At 43.6% G+C, this 17,579-nt stretch overlaps 1 protein-coding gene, 1 long non-coding RNA gene and 1 other non-coding gene across 6 annotated transcripts in view; all 3 read left to right on the forward strand.

The window, feature by feature from the left end:
- The first annotated feature begins 3,020 nt into the window (after positions 1 to 3,020).
- Positions 3,021 to 17,579, forward strand: part of RNF138 (ring finger protein 138) — a 40,354-nt gene continuing 25,795 nt past the window's right edge. For 2 of the 4 annotated variants that reach the window (XM_003914282.4, XM_021930015.2), the window contains exons 1-2: positions 3,021 to 3,409; positions 3,878 to 4,064. In XM_003914282.4, coding sequence (XP_003914331.1) covers positions 3,955 to 4,064 — 110 coding nt within the window. In that variant the 5' untranslated portion in view covers positions 3,021 to 3,409; positions 3,878 to 3,954. Of the gene's footprint in view, positions 3,410 to 3,877; positions 4,065 to 4,600; positions 4,712 to 17,579 lie in introns of those variants that run through there. The other 2 variants (XM_009192573.3, XM_009192574.4) reach the window with 2 other exon arrangements.
- On the forward strand, positions 5,511 to 5,613 carry LOC116271538. The gene has a single exon (XR_004180165.1). It is a non-coding gene; the product is annotated as a small nucleolar RNA U13 (small nucleolar RNA).
- Positions 13,794 to 15,329, forward strand: LOC116271460. Its single transcript, XR_004180041.1, has 2 exons — positions 13,794 to 14,291; positions 15,134 to 15,329. It is a non-coding gene; the product is annotated as an uncharacterized LOC116271460 (long non-coding RNA).

Genomic DNA, 17,579 nt, shown 5'->3' on the forward strand with positions numbered 1-17,579 from the left:
TCCATGCATCTCGTCATCTGTATCATTTGCAATATCCTTTATAATACACCAGTAATCGTGTTTCTGAGTTCTCTGTGCTGCTCCAGCTTCAAGTTGCGGTTCCCACAGCCCACTCTTTGGGTTTCATTAATTTGCTGGAGCAGCGCACAGAACTCAGAGAAACACAATTACTGGTGTATTATAAAGGATATTGCTCCAGCAAATTAATGAAACCCAAAGAGTGGACTGTGGGAACCGCAACTTGAAGCTCATTGGTCAGAAGTTCTGGAGGCCCGGACTCGTAAGTGGTGTCTGGGGGTATGGAAGCCAGTCTTGGGAACTGGGCCCCCAACCTGTGGGATCTGACACTGTCTCTGGGTAGGTAGGAACTGAATTAGGGGACACCCAGCTGCTGTCTGCTGCTTGGTGCGAGGGGAAAAACCCCCACATATTTGTTCACAGAAGTCTTCTTCTGTGTTGATTGTTGTGGTGGTATGAGAGTAAAGGTAAAATAGGATTAGAGTTTTCCCTACACAATTGGTTATCGTGGAGCTTAAAGAACTCCATCATGGATGTTAATATGCTAGGTTAACTTCCGATTAACCCTAGTTCCAGGAATGCCCCTAAGAGTTCTTCTTTATGATTCCTTGTGTAAAAAGAGCATGTTCTTAATCATAAATCCTGCCCTTAAGCAAATTATAGGCTGTAATCCACATAGTATTCTTGTCTTTCCCTCAGGGGTGAACTTTAATTTTCCTACACATTATGTATACCCTTTCCTTATGGTATAAAAGCCCTGGGTCTGCAGGATAACAGTACAAAGACCCACCTGTTTTGCTGCTGCCCAAGACCACACTTCCATCCATAAGTTCCCCAGTAAATCACCTGCTACCAGCGAACTCCTGGATTTGTTTGCCTCTTCTTTGGATTTTTGGCTGCTTCTGCATTTGAGAGTCACTTTGCATATATAGTCCTTTCATGGAACAGTCATGTATGTACATAGTCAAGAGTAATATTAAAAATATTTAGCAACTGGAACCAAATTGGCGCTGGTCATTCAGAACAGACTACTGACCAATCAGGATGGACAAGGCTGAAAAAGACTGGGAAAGTGGTACTGGTACAAACCAGCTGAGCGTCAACACTGCACGTGGTACCAATTTACAAAGATACCAAAGGGTAGAGAGTGAAACATGAGCCTCTCTCCTGTTCCATCCTCCAGCTTCCCAGTTCACTTCTTCAAAGGCGATCACTTTTACCAGCAAAACAGGATTTTGAGGGTTTGTAGTAAGATAAAGCCAGGCCTTGTCAAGAAATCAGTATTCTAAATTATTTTATTTTTCTCTTTAGCATATCAAGGTCTATCTCATTTGACTGGAGAGTTTTATTTATTTTTATTTTTTGAGATTGAGTCTTGCTCTGTCACCCAGGCTGGAGTGCAGTGGTGTGATCTCAGCTCACTGCAACTTCCGCCTCCTGGGCTGCTTTTGAGATGTACACTAAAACTCGTTTCCTCCATAACGTTTTCTGTTAAATCCATATATTTCTAATCATTCCATTTCCGATCCTCATTATAGCCATCGCTTAATGCAAAATTTGATACTTTGGCAAATACCATTTTTTCTCTCTCATTCTGATAGATATGTAATAATGTAAACTAGTGGAAAGCAAAGTTCATGACATCTGCATAACACCTAACAGTGCCAATGTCAACATAGACAATAAATGGCGGAATTGATTTAACTAGTCCCTTAAATGGCTTCTATTTATTCATTTAGACCATGGGGGAGGGTTTTAACAAAGTATGGTAATAAAACCTTTCTTTTCTCTGAAGCTAATTGAATATGCTATATAATGTTCCAGATTTTCCTTAGCTTCTTTCAGGTCATTGTGATCCCATCTTATAGATTTATCCTTTTTTTCTGTTTTTCTTTTTTTTTTTTTGAGACAGAGTCTCACTGTCGCCAGGTCTGGAGTGCAGTGGCACAATCTCAGCTCACTGCAACCTCTGCCTCCCAGGTTCAAGCGATTCTCGTGCCTCAGCCTCCCGAGTACCTGGGATTACAGGCTCCCACCACCATGTCCGGTTAACTTTTGTATTTTTGGTAGAGATGGGATTTCATCATGTTGGCCAGGCTAGTCTTGAACTCCTGACCTCAAGTGATCCACCGCCTTGGCCTCCCAAAGTGCTTGGATTTCAGGCGTGCGTCCAGCCTTCTCTATTTTTTTTTCTGAGACGGAGTCTCACTCTGTTATCCAGGCTGAACCATCTTATAAATTATCAATTGTGCAGATATATCTGGAAATTAAGGGCTCATCAAACAAACAAACAAAACAAAAAAAACAAGCAAGGCGTGGTGGCTCACGCTTGTAATTCCAGCACTTTGGGAGGCCCAGGCGTGTGGATCGCTTGAGGTCAGTTTAAGACCAGCCTGCCCAGCGTGGTAAAACCCTGTCTCTAATAAAAACACAAAAATTAGCGGGTGTGGTGGCACACGCCTGTGGTCCCAGCTACACGGGAGGCTGAGGGGGCAGAATCGCTTGAAACCGGGTGGCAGACGTTGCAGTGACCCAAGATCGCTCCACTGCACTCCAGCCTGGGAGATAGAGTGAGTACCTGTCTCAAAAAAACAAAAAAAGAATAAAATAAAATAAAACACTTAAATTAGTGAATAACCTTGGTGAAAATCCACGTCCATGCTTCTACAGCATTTCTCTTCAAAGTTAAAAAAAAAAGAAAAAATCAAAAATCAACCCAAAGGTGTGGGTAGAAGACTCCATCTGCGACCGTATTTAAGCATCAGTCATGCCGTTAAAGGAGAAAGTGGACATTCTCTCAAGGAAACTTTAATCCTGTCCCCAAAGGATTAAAATCCTATAACAAATACTTGTTTATAACACATCTTGACAAGATCAAATCATTCTGGTGGGGCAAATAGTAAAGACTAAATCTTGAACATTGACGAAAACTTCCTGAAAAGCCCAATGTATTTGACAGGAAAGGTGGCTGGGGTCCCGGGCCTAGGGAGGCAGGGCGGGGAGGCGCAGGTGTCACCGCGGGCGCCCAGCTGCTTATGTCACAACCCGCAGAAGGTGCCACGCGCCGGTTGCTATAGAGGCCGCGCTTCACACCCCGTCCCGGCTCCCAGGCGCTCCCGCGTTCGGTGACGGCCGGGTAGGCTGTAGGCAGCGCGATGCCAAGAGAGAGCTGCTGGCGGGGGCGGGCGAATCTCCCTACACCATGAGCCTCGGGTCCGGCCCCGTTTGGGGCCGATAAGCACAGCGCAGGCCGCCCTCCATTTGCCCCGGGGCCTCGGCTGCGAAGGTAGCGGCGGCCGGACAGAAAGCCCGAGGAAAGCGCAGGGCCGCGTCTCTACGAACACGTGAAGGAAAAGCAGCTCCGTCCACAGCACCGCTTCGGGGCTCCTAGGTGAAGGTCCCCCCGGCGGAAGCGTGGAGGGGCCGGGGTGCCGGGAAGCGAGGCGGGGAGGAAGTCGCGGACACGGGTTGGGGGCTCGGGGCTCGGGGCTCGGGGCTCGGGGTCGCGGTGAGGAGAAGAGGCGGGAAAACAGTGAAAAGGAAGACCTTGGGCGAAGACGAGGGCTGAGGGCGGAGCTACAGCCCGCGCCTGGAGCTCGGTGAGGGCGTGGCCTGGGGCGTGAGGCCGCGGCCTGGGGGCGAGCCGCGCTGGCCCACGGCACGCTGCAAGCCCAGCCTCCCGCCAAGCACCGCCCCCATCCAGCCCCTGTGGGAGGAGCCGTGGGAGGGGTCGCCTCTTGCCCGGCGCGTGCGGCAGTCGCGTCTCTGCGTTCGGCCCCGCCCTACCCAGGGCCCCGCCCCCTTCCTGGCGCGCGCCGCATCCTGACGCGATCCCCCTCCCCCCTCCGGGTTCGCGTAGGGAGTCGGGCCCCGGGCCGCCACCGTCACCTCGGCCGCTGCCGCTGTCGCCATCGCCTTGTTTCCCCATCCCCCGCCATGGCCGAGGACCTCTCCGCGGCCACGTCCTACACCGAAGATGATTTCTACTGCCCCGTCTGTCAGGAGGTGCTCAAAACGCCCGTGCGGACCGCGGCCTGTCAGCACGTGTGAGTAGACGCCCCCTCCCCCGCGCGGAGCCGGGTTGTCGCTTAGGCCCGGCCTCCGGCCCGGGACCCCCGGCTGCCGCCTGGCGGGAACCGAGCCCGCCGCGGCCTGCTCGAGCGTCGCTGCCCCCCGAGGTCCCGTTCCCTGCCCCTCAGAGCCCCGGGCCGCCCTCCTCCTTAGCCTCGGGGCCCGCTCTGCGCGTCCTGCCCCCTCAGCCCGAGCTCCCGCTCTCCCGCTCTCCCTGGCTTTCGCGCCCCCGGGGCAGTGGCCAGGCCGTTCCCTGCGGCGTCTTCAGGCCCCGGAGGCCCTAGTAGTCTCCGCCAGGCCCGGGAGGAATTGCAGGGAACTTGGAGCCTTTTTGTTTCTTAGCAACCCGGGTGAAGGTTGGGGTGTCGAGTGTCAAAAGCGGCCGGCGGTGCCCGCGCGGGCCCGCTCGCCCCGCGACCTGCCCAGCTTTCAAGTTTCCTCTTTCAGAACCTTGGTGCGTCCCCTCGGTCCAAGAGCTCTTCTGTAACTTCCCCTCACCCCTGCTTCACAGAACACCCTCCAGAGCGTTTTGTTTCGTTTCCAGTCCACTGTGTGTTAGAGGGATCTAGAATGAGTTTTCTTCTCTGGTCTGTGAAAACCGACAGGATTTTCGGGCATTGAAGTGAGCGTTCCCCTTTGTTTTACTTTTCTGCTTATTACTTGATTAATACAAGGGTGGAGAGGAGAAAGGAAGACTTCTGTTACGAGGAATGGGCCGAAAGTGAAATGCTCCCCAGGGTGGGGGAGAACACACAAAGGGGCTGGGTGAGATAACGCGTGCGTTTGATTGGCAGGCATATTTACAAGAACTTTGATAAGACTTTATGGACGGCTAGGGTGTGAGTAAGGGTTGGAAAGCGCCCTTCTTGAAAAGGTGTATAGCCCTTCTGACAGACCTGACTGATAATCAGAGTCCCCCGGGAACTTTTTAAGTAAACATACCAATTCCCAGGCTCCATTCCAAACTTACAAAAGAATTTTTGGGCAGGTGGGGCCTGGAAATCTTTATTTTTAAAAAATACACTCAGGCTTGAAAGTTACGTGTGCTTGCAAACAACCGAAAAGAATTGACTAACCTTCTAAATGTATTTCATTCTCCTTCCACTTTTTTTTTTTTTTTTTTTTTTTTTTTTTTGAGGTAAGGCTCTATAATTTTGTAAAGGATGGATTGAATTTTTGGGTCTTAATTGCAAATGCCCTTACTCTGGTTGTTTTCTTGATACCAACTCTTCTCATTTTGTTCCCCAATCTTAACTGCACTGTCTACTTTATTTCTATTTTGTGCTGGTTGTGTGAGCCAAGAGTGTGTGGATTTTCATGATAGAGATTATGCCAGTTACGCTTTCGCTCTTTAAGGGAGATGAATGACATCTTATTATTTTGTGCAACAAATGCAGATTCTTAGAGAAATGTTTTGAGGGATCCTTTTGTAGTTCATAATGTGATGATTGAGTGTTCACAGGCATGTGTGAGATGTGCCACCCTCAAACCTTGTTACAAGGTCAACACATTACCCATTTGACATGAAAAAAAAAGGTTTGGAGGTGTCTAGGGCACAATATAGATCTTTCACCTTTAATCTAGCATAACTTGGTCCCTTTCCAATATATAAAAAAATTTAAGTGCTGTGTTGGCAGTGGGTAGATAAAAGGGAGGGAGGAGGGCAAGGTGAGAGGAAGTTGTAATAGCTGCTAACTGTATATATACAAAGCAGGTATTTTTTAAGATAGAATCATTCTAATTATCCTTTGGGTCATTGACCTCATGGGCCTCATTGTAATTTTTTAGCACTCCCCAAAATTCCGTGTAGATTACTCTAGTCCACTTCCCTTGTGGGACATTTTAAATCAAGGACTATAATTTGGTTTGACCTCAAGACTGTGGAAAATGTTGGAGATGATTGTATTTAATTCAGGACCTTTCTCAAATCAACTCATTATGCTTAGACAGTTCTGCCTGAACAATGAATTAAAGAATAGGCAGAGGGAGAAAAAAGTTTAATTTGGAAGAGGTGGTAATGGAGGAACAGGATCTTAATCAGTTGGAGTTTAGTGGGGGAATTGGAGAGAATTTTTAAAAATTATTATTTTTTCGAGACATGGTCTTGCTCTGTTGTCCAGGGTGGAGTGCAGTGGTGTGATCACGTTTCATTGCAGCCTTGACTTCCCCCGTTCAAGCAACCGTCCCGCCTCAGCCTCTCAAGTTGCTGGGACTACAGGAGCATGCCACCATGCCTGGCTAATTTTGTTTTCTTTTTTATAGAGACAGGGCCTCACTATGTTGCCCAGTCAGGTCTTGAACTCCCAGGCTGAAGTCATCCTCTGCCTTGGCCTCCTGCCGTGGCCTCCCAAAGTGCTGGGATTACAGGCATGAGACATGGCGCCTGACCTATTTTTTAAGTAACATAGTTATCTATGTCATTTACCCTGCCTTCTTCACAAAGGACAGACCTGTGCCTTTAAAGAAATTTATATTTGGCTACAAAATCAATTTTTGATTCATGAATAGAGAGTTGAAATGATAAGGACTTTGGGTTACTGTGGATCAGTTAGAAAATGAAAAATTTTAATTGCCATTTCAATGACAGTACAGGATTTGACTACTGACTCTCCTAGTTAAAGGAGCAAGTTCATTATCATTAGAATAACATTACTAAAATATAAATTCCCATTTAATCCCCATTCATTCCCTGCAGTTGTTGAATGCTTTCTAGTTGTCTGGTGCAGGGACTACTAAGTACTGTTTCCCTGGAGACTGTTAATAGTCCGCTGGAGAGACCTATACATGAGTGTGATTGATACAGAAGATATTTTATGTGAGCATCTAGAGCAGGTATCTAAATTAGCCTAAAGGATAGGGATGATTTCCTAGATGAAGTAACGCCTTAGGTCAGCGTTTGTGTTCAGGGTTTGTGGGGAATGCCAGAGTCAAGGAGGGTACAGAGGATGAATGTGAGCTGGACTTTGAAATTTGGCTGGAGCCAAAGACAGCATAGTGGAGATGGAGCTTTTAGAGTTATTGGCAGGAACTTACTGTGTAAGCTAATTTGAGCGTTTTCCTGAAAACCTATTAAATAATTAGATAACCTAATGAATAATACTAGACCTAGTAAATAATTTTTGGCAGAGGAGCAGCATGGTCACATTTCATTTTTAGAAAATTTACCTTCATAGCAGGGTTTTCAGCTTGGTAGTGGTGAGACTAGTGAAGAGGTCATTCATTGATGTGTCAGGGAGAGAAATGATTAGAACCTGAACTAAGGAATTGATAGTAGGAATGGAGCAGAGAGACTCCTGACATTTTAAGGACAGTGTGTAAGATTTGTTGACTGTGTGTTCAGTAGTTAAGTGTATATACCATATGTAGATCTGGAATACATGGAGCTAAAGCTGTGGGTGTCGACGTAGTCACCGAGTGAGGTATATAAATGGAAAGATTGAAGAGCATCTAGATAAAGCAAAGTGCTGGAGAATACGTACTTAAATACTGAGTGGAGAAAATTGCAGCCTGACAAGGAGTGAACAGGATAGGAAGAACACCAGGAATAAAGTGAGTGGAAACTGAGGATTCAAATAATCTGCAAATGACTGTTAAGGAAGCAGTCAGCATTGTCAGATGCCTTAGAGTGGTCAGATGTAATTTTGTTTTTATTTTTTTTGAAATAGGGTCTCGCTCTGTTGTGAGGAGTGCAGTGGCATGATCATAGCTTACTGCAACCGCGACCTCCCAGGCTCAAGAAATCTTCCCACCTCAACCTCCCAATTAGCTGGGACTACAGGCACTCACCACCATACCTGGCTGTTAAAATTTTTTTTTTTTTTTTTTAAACTTGCTTTGTTGCCCAACCTAGTCTCTAACTCCTGGGCACAAGCTGTCCTCCTGCCTCAGCCTCCCAAAGTGCTGGGGTTACAGGCAAGAGCCTCCACACCTGGCAGATGTAATATTTTGAAAACATGTTAAGACAAATTAGTATGAAAGTTGAGCAGGTAGTCAAAGCAAGGTTTCAGAAGAAAGTACAGACTGGCGTAGGAGTAAGGTGTTTATCTCTTTTGGTGTTTATTCTGTAATCTTCAAAGGCTCTTGGAAACCTCTGTTCTTCCTTGTTTTGAACAGTCAAGGAAATAATTCTTTTTTTTTTTTTTTTTTTGAGAAAAAGATTCTTTCTTTGGCCCCCCAGGGGGGGAAGTGGCCGGATTTCACTCCCTGCAAGCTCCGCCTCCCGGGTTCACGCCATTCTCCTGCCTCAGCCTCCCGAGTAGCTGGGACTACAGGCGCCCGCTACCTCGCCCGGCTAGTTTTTTTTGTAGTTTTAGTAGAGACAGGGTTTCACCGTGTTAGCCAGGATGGTCTCGATGTTCTGACCTCGTGATCCGCCCGTCTTGGCCTCCCAAAGTGCTGGAATTACAGGCTTGAGCCACCGCGCCCGGCCAATTCTTGTACATGGCAGAAGTAAGCTACTATTGCAATAAAAAATTACATATAATAACAAGTTTGATTCTTTGCTAAACTCTTAAAAATGGAACTCTAATCTCTTTTTGTTTTTAGGCCTCTCTGTAAGTAGGCATCTTTTAAAATGAACTTCTACTTCTTGTTAAGCACAAATTTGTGTAATTTCCTATTTGACCAGCTTGAATATCCAATTCCTGAGTTTTTAGTTCATATTTACTTTTTTTAATCCTTAATTTAAAAAAAATTTTAAATTATTTATTTTTGAGACAGAGTCTCTCTCTGTTGCCCAGGCTGGAGTGCAGTGGTAGGATCTTGGCTCACTGTAATGTAACCTCCATCTCCTGGATTTAAGCGATTCTCCTGCCTCGTCCTCCTGAGTAGCTGGGACTACAGGCACAAGTAGCTGGACTACAGGCATGCACTACCATGTCCGGCTAATTTTTGTTTTTTTGTATTTTTAGTAGAAATGAGGTTTCACCATATTGGCCAGACTGGTCTCGAACCCTTGAGCTCAAGTGATCTGCTCGCCTTGGCCTCCTAAAGTGCTGGGATTATAGGCATGAGCCACTGGCCCAGGCCTAATTAATTAATTTAGAAACAGGGTCTCACTTTGTTACTCAGGCTGTGTATATATATATATATACACATATACATATATGTGTATGTGTGTGTGTGTGTGTATATATATGTATAATTTTTTTTTTTTTTTTTGAGACAATCTCGCTCTGTTGCCCAGGCTGGAGTGCAGTGGTGTGGTCTCGGCTCACTGCAACCTCCACCTCCCTGGTTCGAGTGATTGTCCTTCCTCAGCCTCCCAAGTAGTTGGGATTACGGGTGTGCACCACCACACTCCGCTAATTTTTTGTATTTTTAGTAGAGACAGGGATTTACCATGTTGGCTGGGCTGGTTTTGAACTCCTGACTTCAAGTGATCTGCTTGCCTCGGCCTCCCAAAGTGCTAGGACTACAGGTGTGAGCCACTGCGCCTGGCAATATATTTCTTATAGTTTAAAATTTTTTAGAGATGGGGTCTTGCTATGTTGCTCAGGCTGATCTCAAACTCCTGGCCTCAAGTGGTCCTCCCATCTGAGCAGCAGGGACTACAGGTAAGTGCCACAGCATCTGACTTTTTGTAATTTTAACAGCTTTATTGGTATCTTGTTACTTGAGAAGTTGTGCTCTAAGTATATACTTTAAAATAATTTTGTTTCCTAAAGTCTGTGCTATTTAATTATATAACAAAAGGTTGACTTCATTTTAAATCTTGAAGACTAATTTAAAACCTTTGATTTTTTTTTTTTTAAGTTTTTTTGGGGAATGATCTCAATTATAGACTAGGAAGATAGATAGACTAAGTGCCAGATTTTAAATTATTTAATTTATACTGAAATTGGGAGCATGATGAGTGGGACTATTGTTTTCACTCTCCCAGTATTGTTGATTAGCCTTTTGTTGGGAGAATGCGTAACGGAAATTCATCTAGCATCTGCTAGTTTAAAGTTGAGAGAAATGTAAACAGAACTTTTTTGGTTATAGGGTAATGCCCTATTCTGAAGATATAGGCCTTTTCAGAAACATGAAAATTAGTGTTAGTAATTCTTGATTTGTACCATTTTCCTTCCTACTTCTGCTTTGTTTTGAAATAATTCTGTCTGGCCCTTTCTGTTCCAGCCCAAAGTGAGATGAGAATAATTCGTTTTGTGTCTGAAGAAACATGCTTGGTTGTACAGAGAAAGGAACAGTAAAATTGGAGATAAAAGACCTGAATATCTCTATTTCATTTTATTTTATTTTTAGACGAAATCTTGCTCTGTTGCCCAGGCTGGAGTGCAGTGGTGCGGTCTCGGCTCACTGCAACCTCCACCCGATGGGTTCAAGAGATTCTCCTGCCTCAGCCTCCCGAGTAGCTGGAAGAACAGGCATGCGCCACCACACCTGGCTAATTTTTTTGTATTTTTAGTAGAGATGGTGTTTCACCATGTTGGTCAGGCTGGTCTCCAACTCCTGACCCCAAATGATCTGTCCGCCTCAGCCTCCCACGTGCTGAGATTACAGGTGTGAGCCACTGCACCCAGCCATTCTTTGTACCTCTTATCACAGTTTGTAATCACAACATTTTTGGAATCAGATGATTTGACCAATGTCATTTTCACTGGTTAGACTGCAAGCTTTATAAAGGCAGCATCCAAGATCTGCTTTTACTTATTTAAGCCTACTAATATATCGTTTCACATATGAGAGTTTTTCCTGCTAGCTAAATTCTGACAAATGGAATTGCTGGGTCAAAGGGTAGATACAAACAAATATTTCTGATACATCACACAAGAATGGTTGCAGCTCTAGTGAAGTGTCTTGTTCATGGAACGTGCTCATGGTTTTGATTTGAGAACTGTCAATTATATCTTTTGGTTAAGCGATTTAATAATTTTTAAATTAAGGTAAATTGGCATTCATTGCTTTAGCAAATATTAGTGACTGCTTAATAGGTGCCTGGCACTGTTAGGTGCCAGGGATGTTGTAAAGAGCAAATAGATAGGATCCCTGCCCCTTTGGAGCTGGGTGTTAGTGATTGAGATATATATATGGAAACATGCTTGGTTGTACAGAGGAAGGAACAGTAAAATTGGAGATAAAAGACCTGAATACCTCTATTTTATTTTATTATTTTATATATATATATATATATTTGAGACAGTTTCTTGCTCTGTTGCTCTGTTGCCCAGGCTAGAGTGCAGTGGCATGATCATGGCCCACTGCAGCCTTGATCTTCCTGGGCTCAAGTGATCCCCCTTTAGCCTCCCCAGTATCTGACGACAGGCATGTGCTACTGCCATGCTCAACTAATTTTTTTTTTTTTTGAGACGGAGTCTCGCTGTGTCGCCCAGGCTGGAGTGCAGTGGCCGGATCTCAGCTCACTGCAAGCTCCGCCTCCCGGGTTTACGCCATTCTCCTGCCTCAGCCTCCCGAGTAGCTGGGACTACAGGCGCCCGCCACCTCGCCCGGCTAGTTTTTTGTATTTTTAGTAGAGACGGGGTTTCACCATGTTAGCCAGGATGGTCTCGATCTCCTGACCTTGTGATCCGCCCGTCTCGGCCTCCCAAAGTGCTGGGATTACAGGCTTGAGCCACCGCGCCCGGCCATTTTTTTTTTTTTTTTTTTTTTGAGACGAAATTTCACTCTTGTTGCCTAGGCTGGAGTGCAATGGCGCGATCTCAGCTCACCACAACCTCCACCTCCCGGGTTTAAGTGATTTTCCTGCCTCAGCCTCCCAAGTAGCTGGGATTACAGGCATGCACCACCAGGCCTGGCTAATTTTGTAATTTTAATAGAGACAGGGTTTCACCGTGTTGGTCAGGCTGGTCTTGAACTCCCGACCTCAGGTGATCCGCCCACCTCGGCCTCCCAAAGTGTTGGGATTGCAGAGGGGAGCCACCGCGCCTGGACTGTGTTTTTTGTATAGACTGGGTTTCACCATATTGGCCAGGCTGGTCTTGATCGCCTGAGCTCAAGTGATCTGCTCGTCTTGGCCTCCTGGAGTATTGGGATTACAGGTCTGAGCCACTGTGCCTGGCCTGAGATATATTTAAATTAAAATAAACACTCAGAAAAATGGTGTAATTACAAATTTATAGGTTTTGAGAGAGTATAAGAGAGGGACCAGATCTAGTGGGTGAGTGGGTGAGTATCGATGACCCTTTCTTGAGGAAGCGATATTGTTGCTGAGATCTAAGTGAGTTATAGGTGTTAATTTGTGGAGGGCTGTGTTTGTGTATAGAACATTCTGGGGAGAGGAAACATTCTGAACAAAGATCCCGAGGTAGGAGGGAACATGCAGGGCTTTGTATTTGAATGACAGAAGCATCTTCTGGGCTTCAACCTCTTATAGGTTTGTTTCTTTTTTTTTTTTTTTTTTTTAAGACAGAGTCTCGCTCTGTTGTCCAGGCTGGAGTGCAGTGGCACACGCAATCTTGGCTCACTGCAACCTCCGCCTCCTAGGTTCAAGCCGTTCTCCTGCCTCAGCCTTCCGAGTAGCTGGGATTTCAGGCATGCACCACCGCTCCTGGCTAATTTTGTTTTCTTTTCTTTTTTTTTTTTTTTTTAGTAGAGTCAGGGTTTCACCATGTTGGTCAGATCGGTCTCAAACTCCTGACCTCAAGTGATCTGCCCGCCTCACTCTTATAGGTTTATTAACATTTTACTTTTTAAGCCGTAGTTTCCTCATCTGTGAAATAAAGGAACTTATTAAGAAATTTTTTTTTTTTTAAGAATTCAAGATCACGAATGGATAGTTTCTGGGACCCAGCCTAGCACCTAGCACATATTATGTACTCAATAAATGGTAACTGCTATATTCATACATGTCATGTTGCTTTCTCCAAAACTGAGCTAATTTACAAAATGCCATTAGTACTATAAAAGTATATTTGTAATCCATCATCTTTGCCAATTTTGTTTAAGCATTTTTATGCTATTTTAATACAGTTCACAATGGTGTCTAGAAGTCACATTAAAATGTATTTCTTTAGTTGCTAGCAAGGCTGCATGCATTTTTCCATATTACATTTTTGCTTGTTTGTTTTGAGACAAGGTCTAACTCTGTTGCCCGGGCTGGAGTACAGGGGCATAATCATGGCTTACTGCAGCTTCAGCCTCCTAGGCTCAAGCAATCCTCCCACCTCAGCCTCCCAAATAGCTGGGACTACAGACATGCACCACCATGCCTGGCTGATTTTTTGTTTGTTTGTTTGTTTGTTTTGGTAGAGAGGAGGTCTCGCTATGTTACCCAGGCTGGCCTCAAACTCCTGGACTCAAGTGATCCTCTCACCTTGGCCTCCCAAAGTGCTGGTATTACAGGTGTGAGCCACCACACCTGACCTTTTTTTAGTTTCTTATATGAATGTTTTTAATAATATCACTAGTCTGTAGTAATGCAATTAATATTTGAAGAGTTTGTATTGTATAGTTTGTCACCTGATTTATCACATGTAATAATTCTGGAGGTTAACTTGGGGTTTTCTTTTCTCGTTTTTGTTTTGTTTTGTTTTTGTTTGTTTGTTTTGTTTTGTTTTGTTTTGAGAAAGAGTCTCATTCCGTTGTCCAGGCTGGAGTGCAGTGGCACTATTTCGGCTCACTGAAACCTCCATCCCCCAGGTTCAAATGATTCTCCTGCCTCAGCCTCCCGAGTAGCTGGGATTACAGGTGTGCACCACCATGCCCAGCTAATTTTTATTTTTAGTAGAGGTGGGGTTTCACCATGTTGGCCAGGCTGGTCTCGAACTCCTGACCTTAGGTGATCCACCTGCCTTGGCCTCCCAAAGTGCTGGGATTACAGGTGTGAGCCACCATGTCCTGCCAATTTAGGATTTTCTAACAAAATCGTTTTGTGATCTAAATTGATTTTTTGCTTTTCTATATTTTTCTGCCTTTAAATATTTGCTTTGTTTTTATAGCCTATATATGTGTATGTGTGTGTGTGTGTATATATTTTGAATCCAGACCATTCAGTTTATTAGTTGTGTGTCAGTATTTTTGAAAGTAAATGCTGAATAGAAATTATTGGCTTTGTTTCTCCTTTTTAGTAAAAATTCCTTTAGCGTTTGTTTATTTTTCATTTTTTGGTTAGAGACTAATTTTAATTTAACTCTGTTGATCAGGCTGGAGTTCAGTGGTGTGATCACTGTTCATTGTAGCTTTGAACTCCTGCAATCAAGGAATCCTACTGCCTCATCCTTGCAAGTAGCTGAGACTACAAGGTGCACACCACCACACTTCACTAATTTTTAAAAATTTTTGTAGAGATGGGGAAATCTCACAATGTTGCCCAGGCTGGTCTTGAACCCCTAGGCTCAAGTGATCCTCCTGCCTCAGCCTCCCAAAGTGTTGAGATTACAGGTGTGAGCCACTGTGTCTGGTCTCATTCAGCATTTGATTAAACATTTTTGTGTACCTGATATTCAAGGCACCAAGAAAAAAGAAAAAGGTTTGTCCTTCAAGGAATACAATCAATAAACAGCAATTTTCCACTAAATAACATTTTTTTATCCCTTTTTATCATTACAATTTTTTTTTTTAAGACCAGAATACATGCTGAGCTTTTGAAAACTTTATAGCAAATTAGGAATAGGCTCAAAAACTTTTTCTTTTTTTTTTTTTTGGAGACAGAGTCTAGTTCTGTCACCCATGCCAGAGTGCAGGGGCCTGATCTTGGCTCACGGCAATGTCTGCCTCCTGGGTTCAAACAATTCTGGTGACTTAGCCCCCCAGATAGTTGGAATTACAGGCATACGCCACCATGCCTGGCTAATTTTTGTATTTTTAGTAGAGACGGGGTTTCATCATGTTGGCCAGGCTGGTCTCGAGCTCCTGAGGTCAAGTGATCCCCCTACCTCGGCCTCCCAAAGTGCTGAGATTACATGCATGAGCCACGGGGCCTGGCCTAAAACTTAAAAAACAAACAAACAAAAAAATCTACCTTAAGGGTGGCTTCCCTAAAATCTATAGCAAATATACCTAGTTGTAAACTTTAGGTGCTTTTCTAGTTAGGAAGTAGTCAAAGATGTCCGCATCACCCCTGACATTTAACATTGTGTTTCAGACAATTCAATGAGAAAAGAAGAAATAAGATACACAGAGATGGAAAAGGAAGAGATAAAATGTCATAACTTGTCGATTAAAAGCGAGAGAAACAAGAGTACAGAGAGATTTGATGCAAGAACAGACAAAAATCAACAACATATCTTTATGCCAGCAGTAATCAATCAGATAAAACATTTAATAAAAGAAAAACCTCACTTACAATAGCAACAAAATTATAAAGTTCTTTGGACTAAAAAATAAAAATATACACAGCTTCTTGAAGAAAATTACAAAACTTTATTGAAAAGCATAAGAGAACATGACATTTATGGTTAGAAAGATTTAGTAAATTTAAGGTATCAATTTTCTCCACACAGTTCTAAACATACAGTTCTGGTGAAGTCCCAACATGATGTTTTGGTAGAACTTGAAAAATGGATTAAAAAATTCTAATGAAGAGTTAATGACTATGAATAACTAAGAAAATATTTGAAAAAGAACATAGAGATAGCACAACCCTATCAGATATAATGAGATATTAGGAAACAATAGTAATTAAAATAGTATGGTTGGCTTCTTTGATTTTCCTGTCAAAATGTTATTAAAAATACAAACATACAAGATGAAAATTAAAAAATCATATGCTTTTATTTTTTTTTTGAGGCGGAGTCTCCCTCTATCTCGCAGGCTGGAGTGCAGTGGCGCCATCTTGGCTCACTGCAACCTCCGCCTCCTGGATTCAAGTGATTCTCCTGCCTTAGTCTCCTGAGTAACTGGGATTACAGGCACCTGCCACCATACCTGGCTAATTTTTGTATTTTTAGTAGAGACAGGTTTCACCATGTTGGCCAGGCTGGTCTTGAACTCCTGACCTCAATTGATCCTCCCACCTCGGCCTCCCAAAGTGCTGGGATTACAGGCATGAGCCACTGCACCTGGCCAAATCATATTGTGTTCATTCAGCAGTAGATAAATGACTAGAATATACTATAGAGTCCGGAAATAGTTCCACGTATATTTTGGAACTTTTTATCTTTGATAGACGTGACATTGCAAATGAATGAGGAAAAGGTGGCTTTGATCAGTAAGATAGTATTTGGGCAATAGCTTTATATGTAGAATCTCTGCTATGTGCTATACATAATAATATTTGTAGATGGATTGAAAACTTTAATGAGCAAAGCTTAAACTTTAGAAGGAAATGTGGGGGAATATCTCTGATCTTGAAGTGGGGAATTCTTTTTTTTTTTTTTTGAGACGGAGTCGCGCTCTGTCGCCCAGGCTGGAGTGCAGTGGCGCGATCTCGGCTCACTGCAAGCTCCACCTCCCGGGTTCACGCCATTCTCCCGCCTCAGCCTCCGAGTAGCTGGGACTACAGGCGCCCGCCACCACGCCCGGCTAGTTTTTTGTATTTTTAGTAGAGACGGGGTTTCACCATGTTAGCCAGGATGGTCTCGATCTCCTGACCTCGTGATCCACCCGCCTCGGCCTCCCAAAGTGCTGGGATTACAGGCTTGAGCCACCGCGCCCGGCCAAAGTGGGGAATTCTTAAGACTGCAAAAACATAAACCATAATTTTAGGAAAACGCCATGACTGAAAGTTAAAAAATGTCCATATCAGAAGACCACAAGCAAGGTTAAAGACAAATGATGGACTAAACAGTAATGTAGTCTGTTCTGCTTGCTACAACAGATTATATCAGAATGGATAGATTTATATGTGACTTTTTTTCCCCTGAAAATTGTTTTGGTCCATCAACAAATGGCAGCTGAAGCAAAGCACACTAAAAACATAGCTGAATATAACAAACCACGGAATTAAGCACTGTGACACAAGGTGCCCAGCCTTCATCATCTTAGTTCAGTTTGGCTATGAGTCCTCTCTCGGAATACCTATTGCATGTACCTTTCCCTTGTGCATTTTAAATTTATTTCCATAATTTACCAGCTTCAACCACTTATCCCTCTTTTCTTTTAAAAAAATTTTAGGGTGAAATGTTTGTTAGGAACTTTATATACCTTTTCAGAATTGTTCGTATTTTTATTTGGATTGTTTGGGTTTTGTTGGTCATCAGGAAACAAGGTTGCACGAGTGGTCTATTCCAACCATTTTTTTCCATAAGCCCTATAAGTTTCAGTGTGCAGGTATGCAGAATGCAAAGTTTTTCAGTGTTTCATATGTTACATTATATCAGAAATGCCTTAAGTGATACTAAATGATTTAGTATCCAGAAGATGCAGTTCTAGGTTATAAATCATTTCTCCTCAGAACTTTGAACACATCATTCTATTGTTTTGTCATTTGTTATTGCTCATGAGTTTGATGCTAATCTGATTCTCTTTCCTTAGTAGGTGATCTATTTTTACTTCGTCTGTGGAAGATATTAGAAGTTGAAAAATTATTTTTTAATTTTTATTTATTTATTTATTTATTTTGAGATGGAGTCTCACTCTATCACCCAGGC

Source organism: Papio anubis, chromosome 19 (genome assembly GCF_008728515.1).
Source record: "Papio anubis isolate 15944 chromosome 19, Panubis1.0, whole genome shotgun sequence".
NCBI lineage: Eukaryota > Metazoa > Chordata > Mammalia > Primates > Cercopithecidae > Papio > Papio anubis.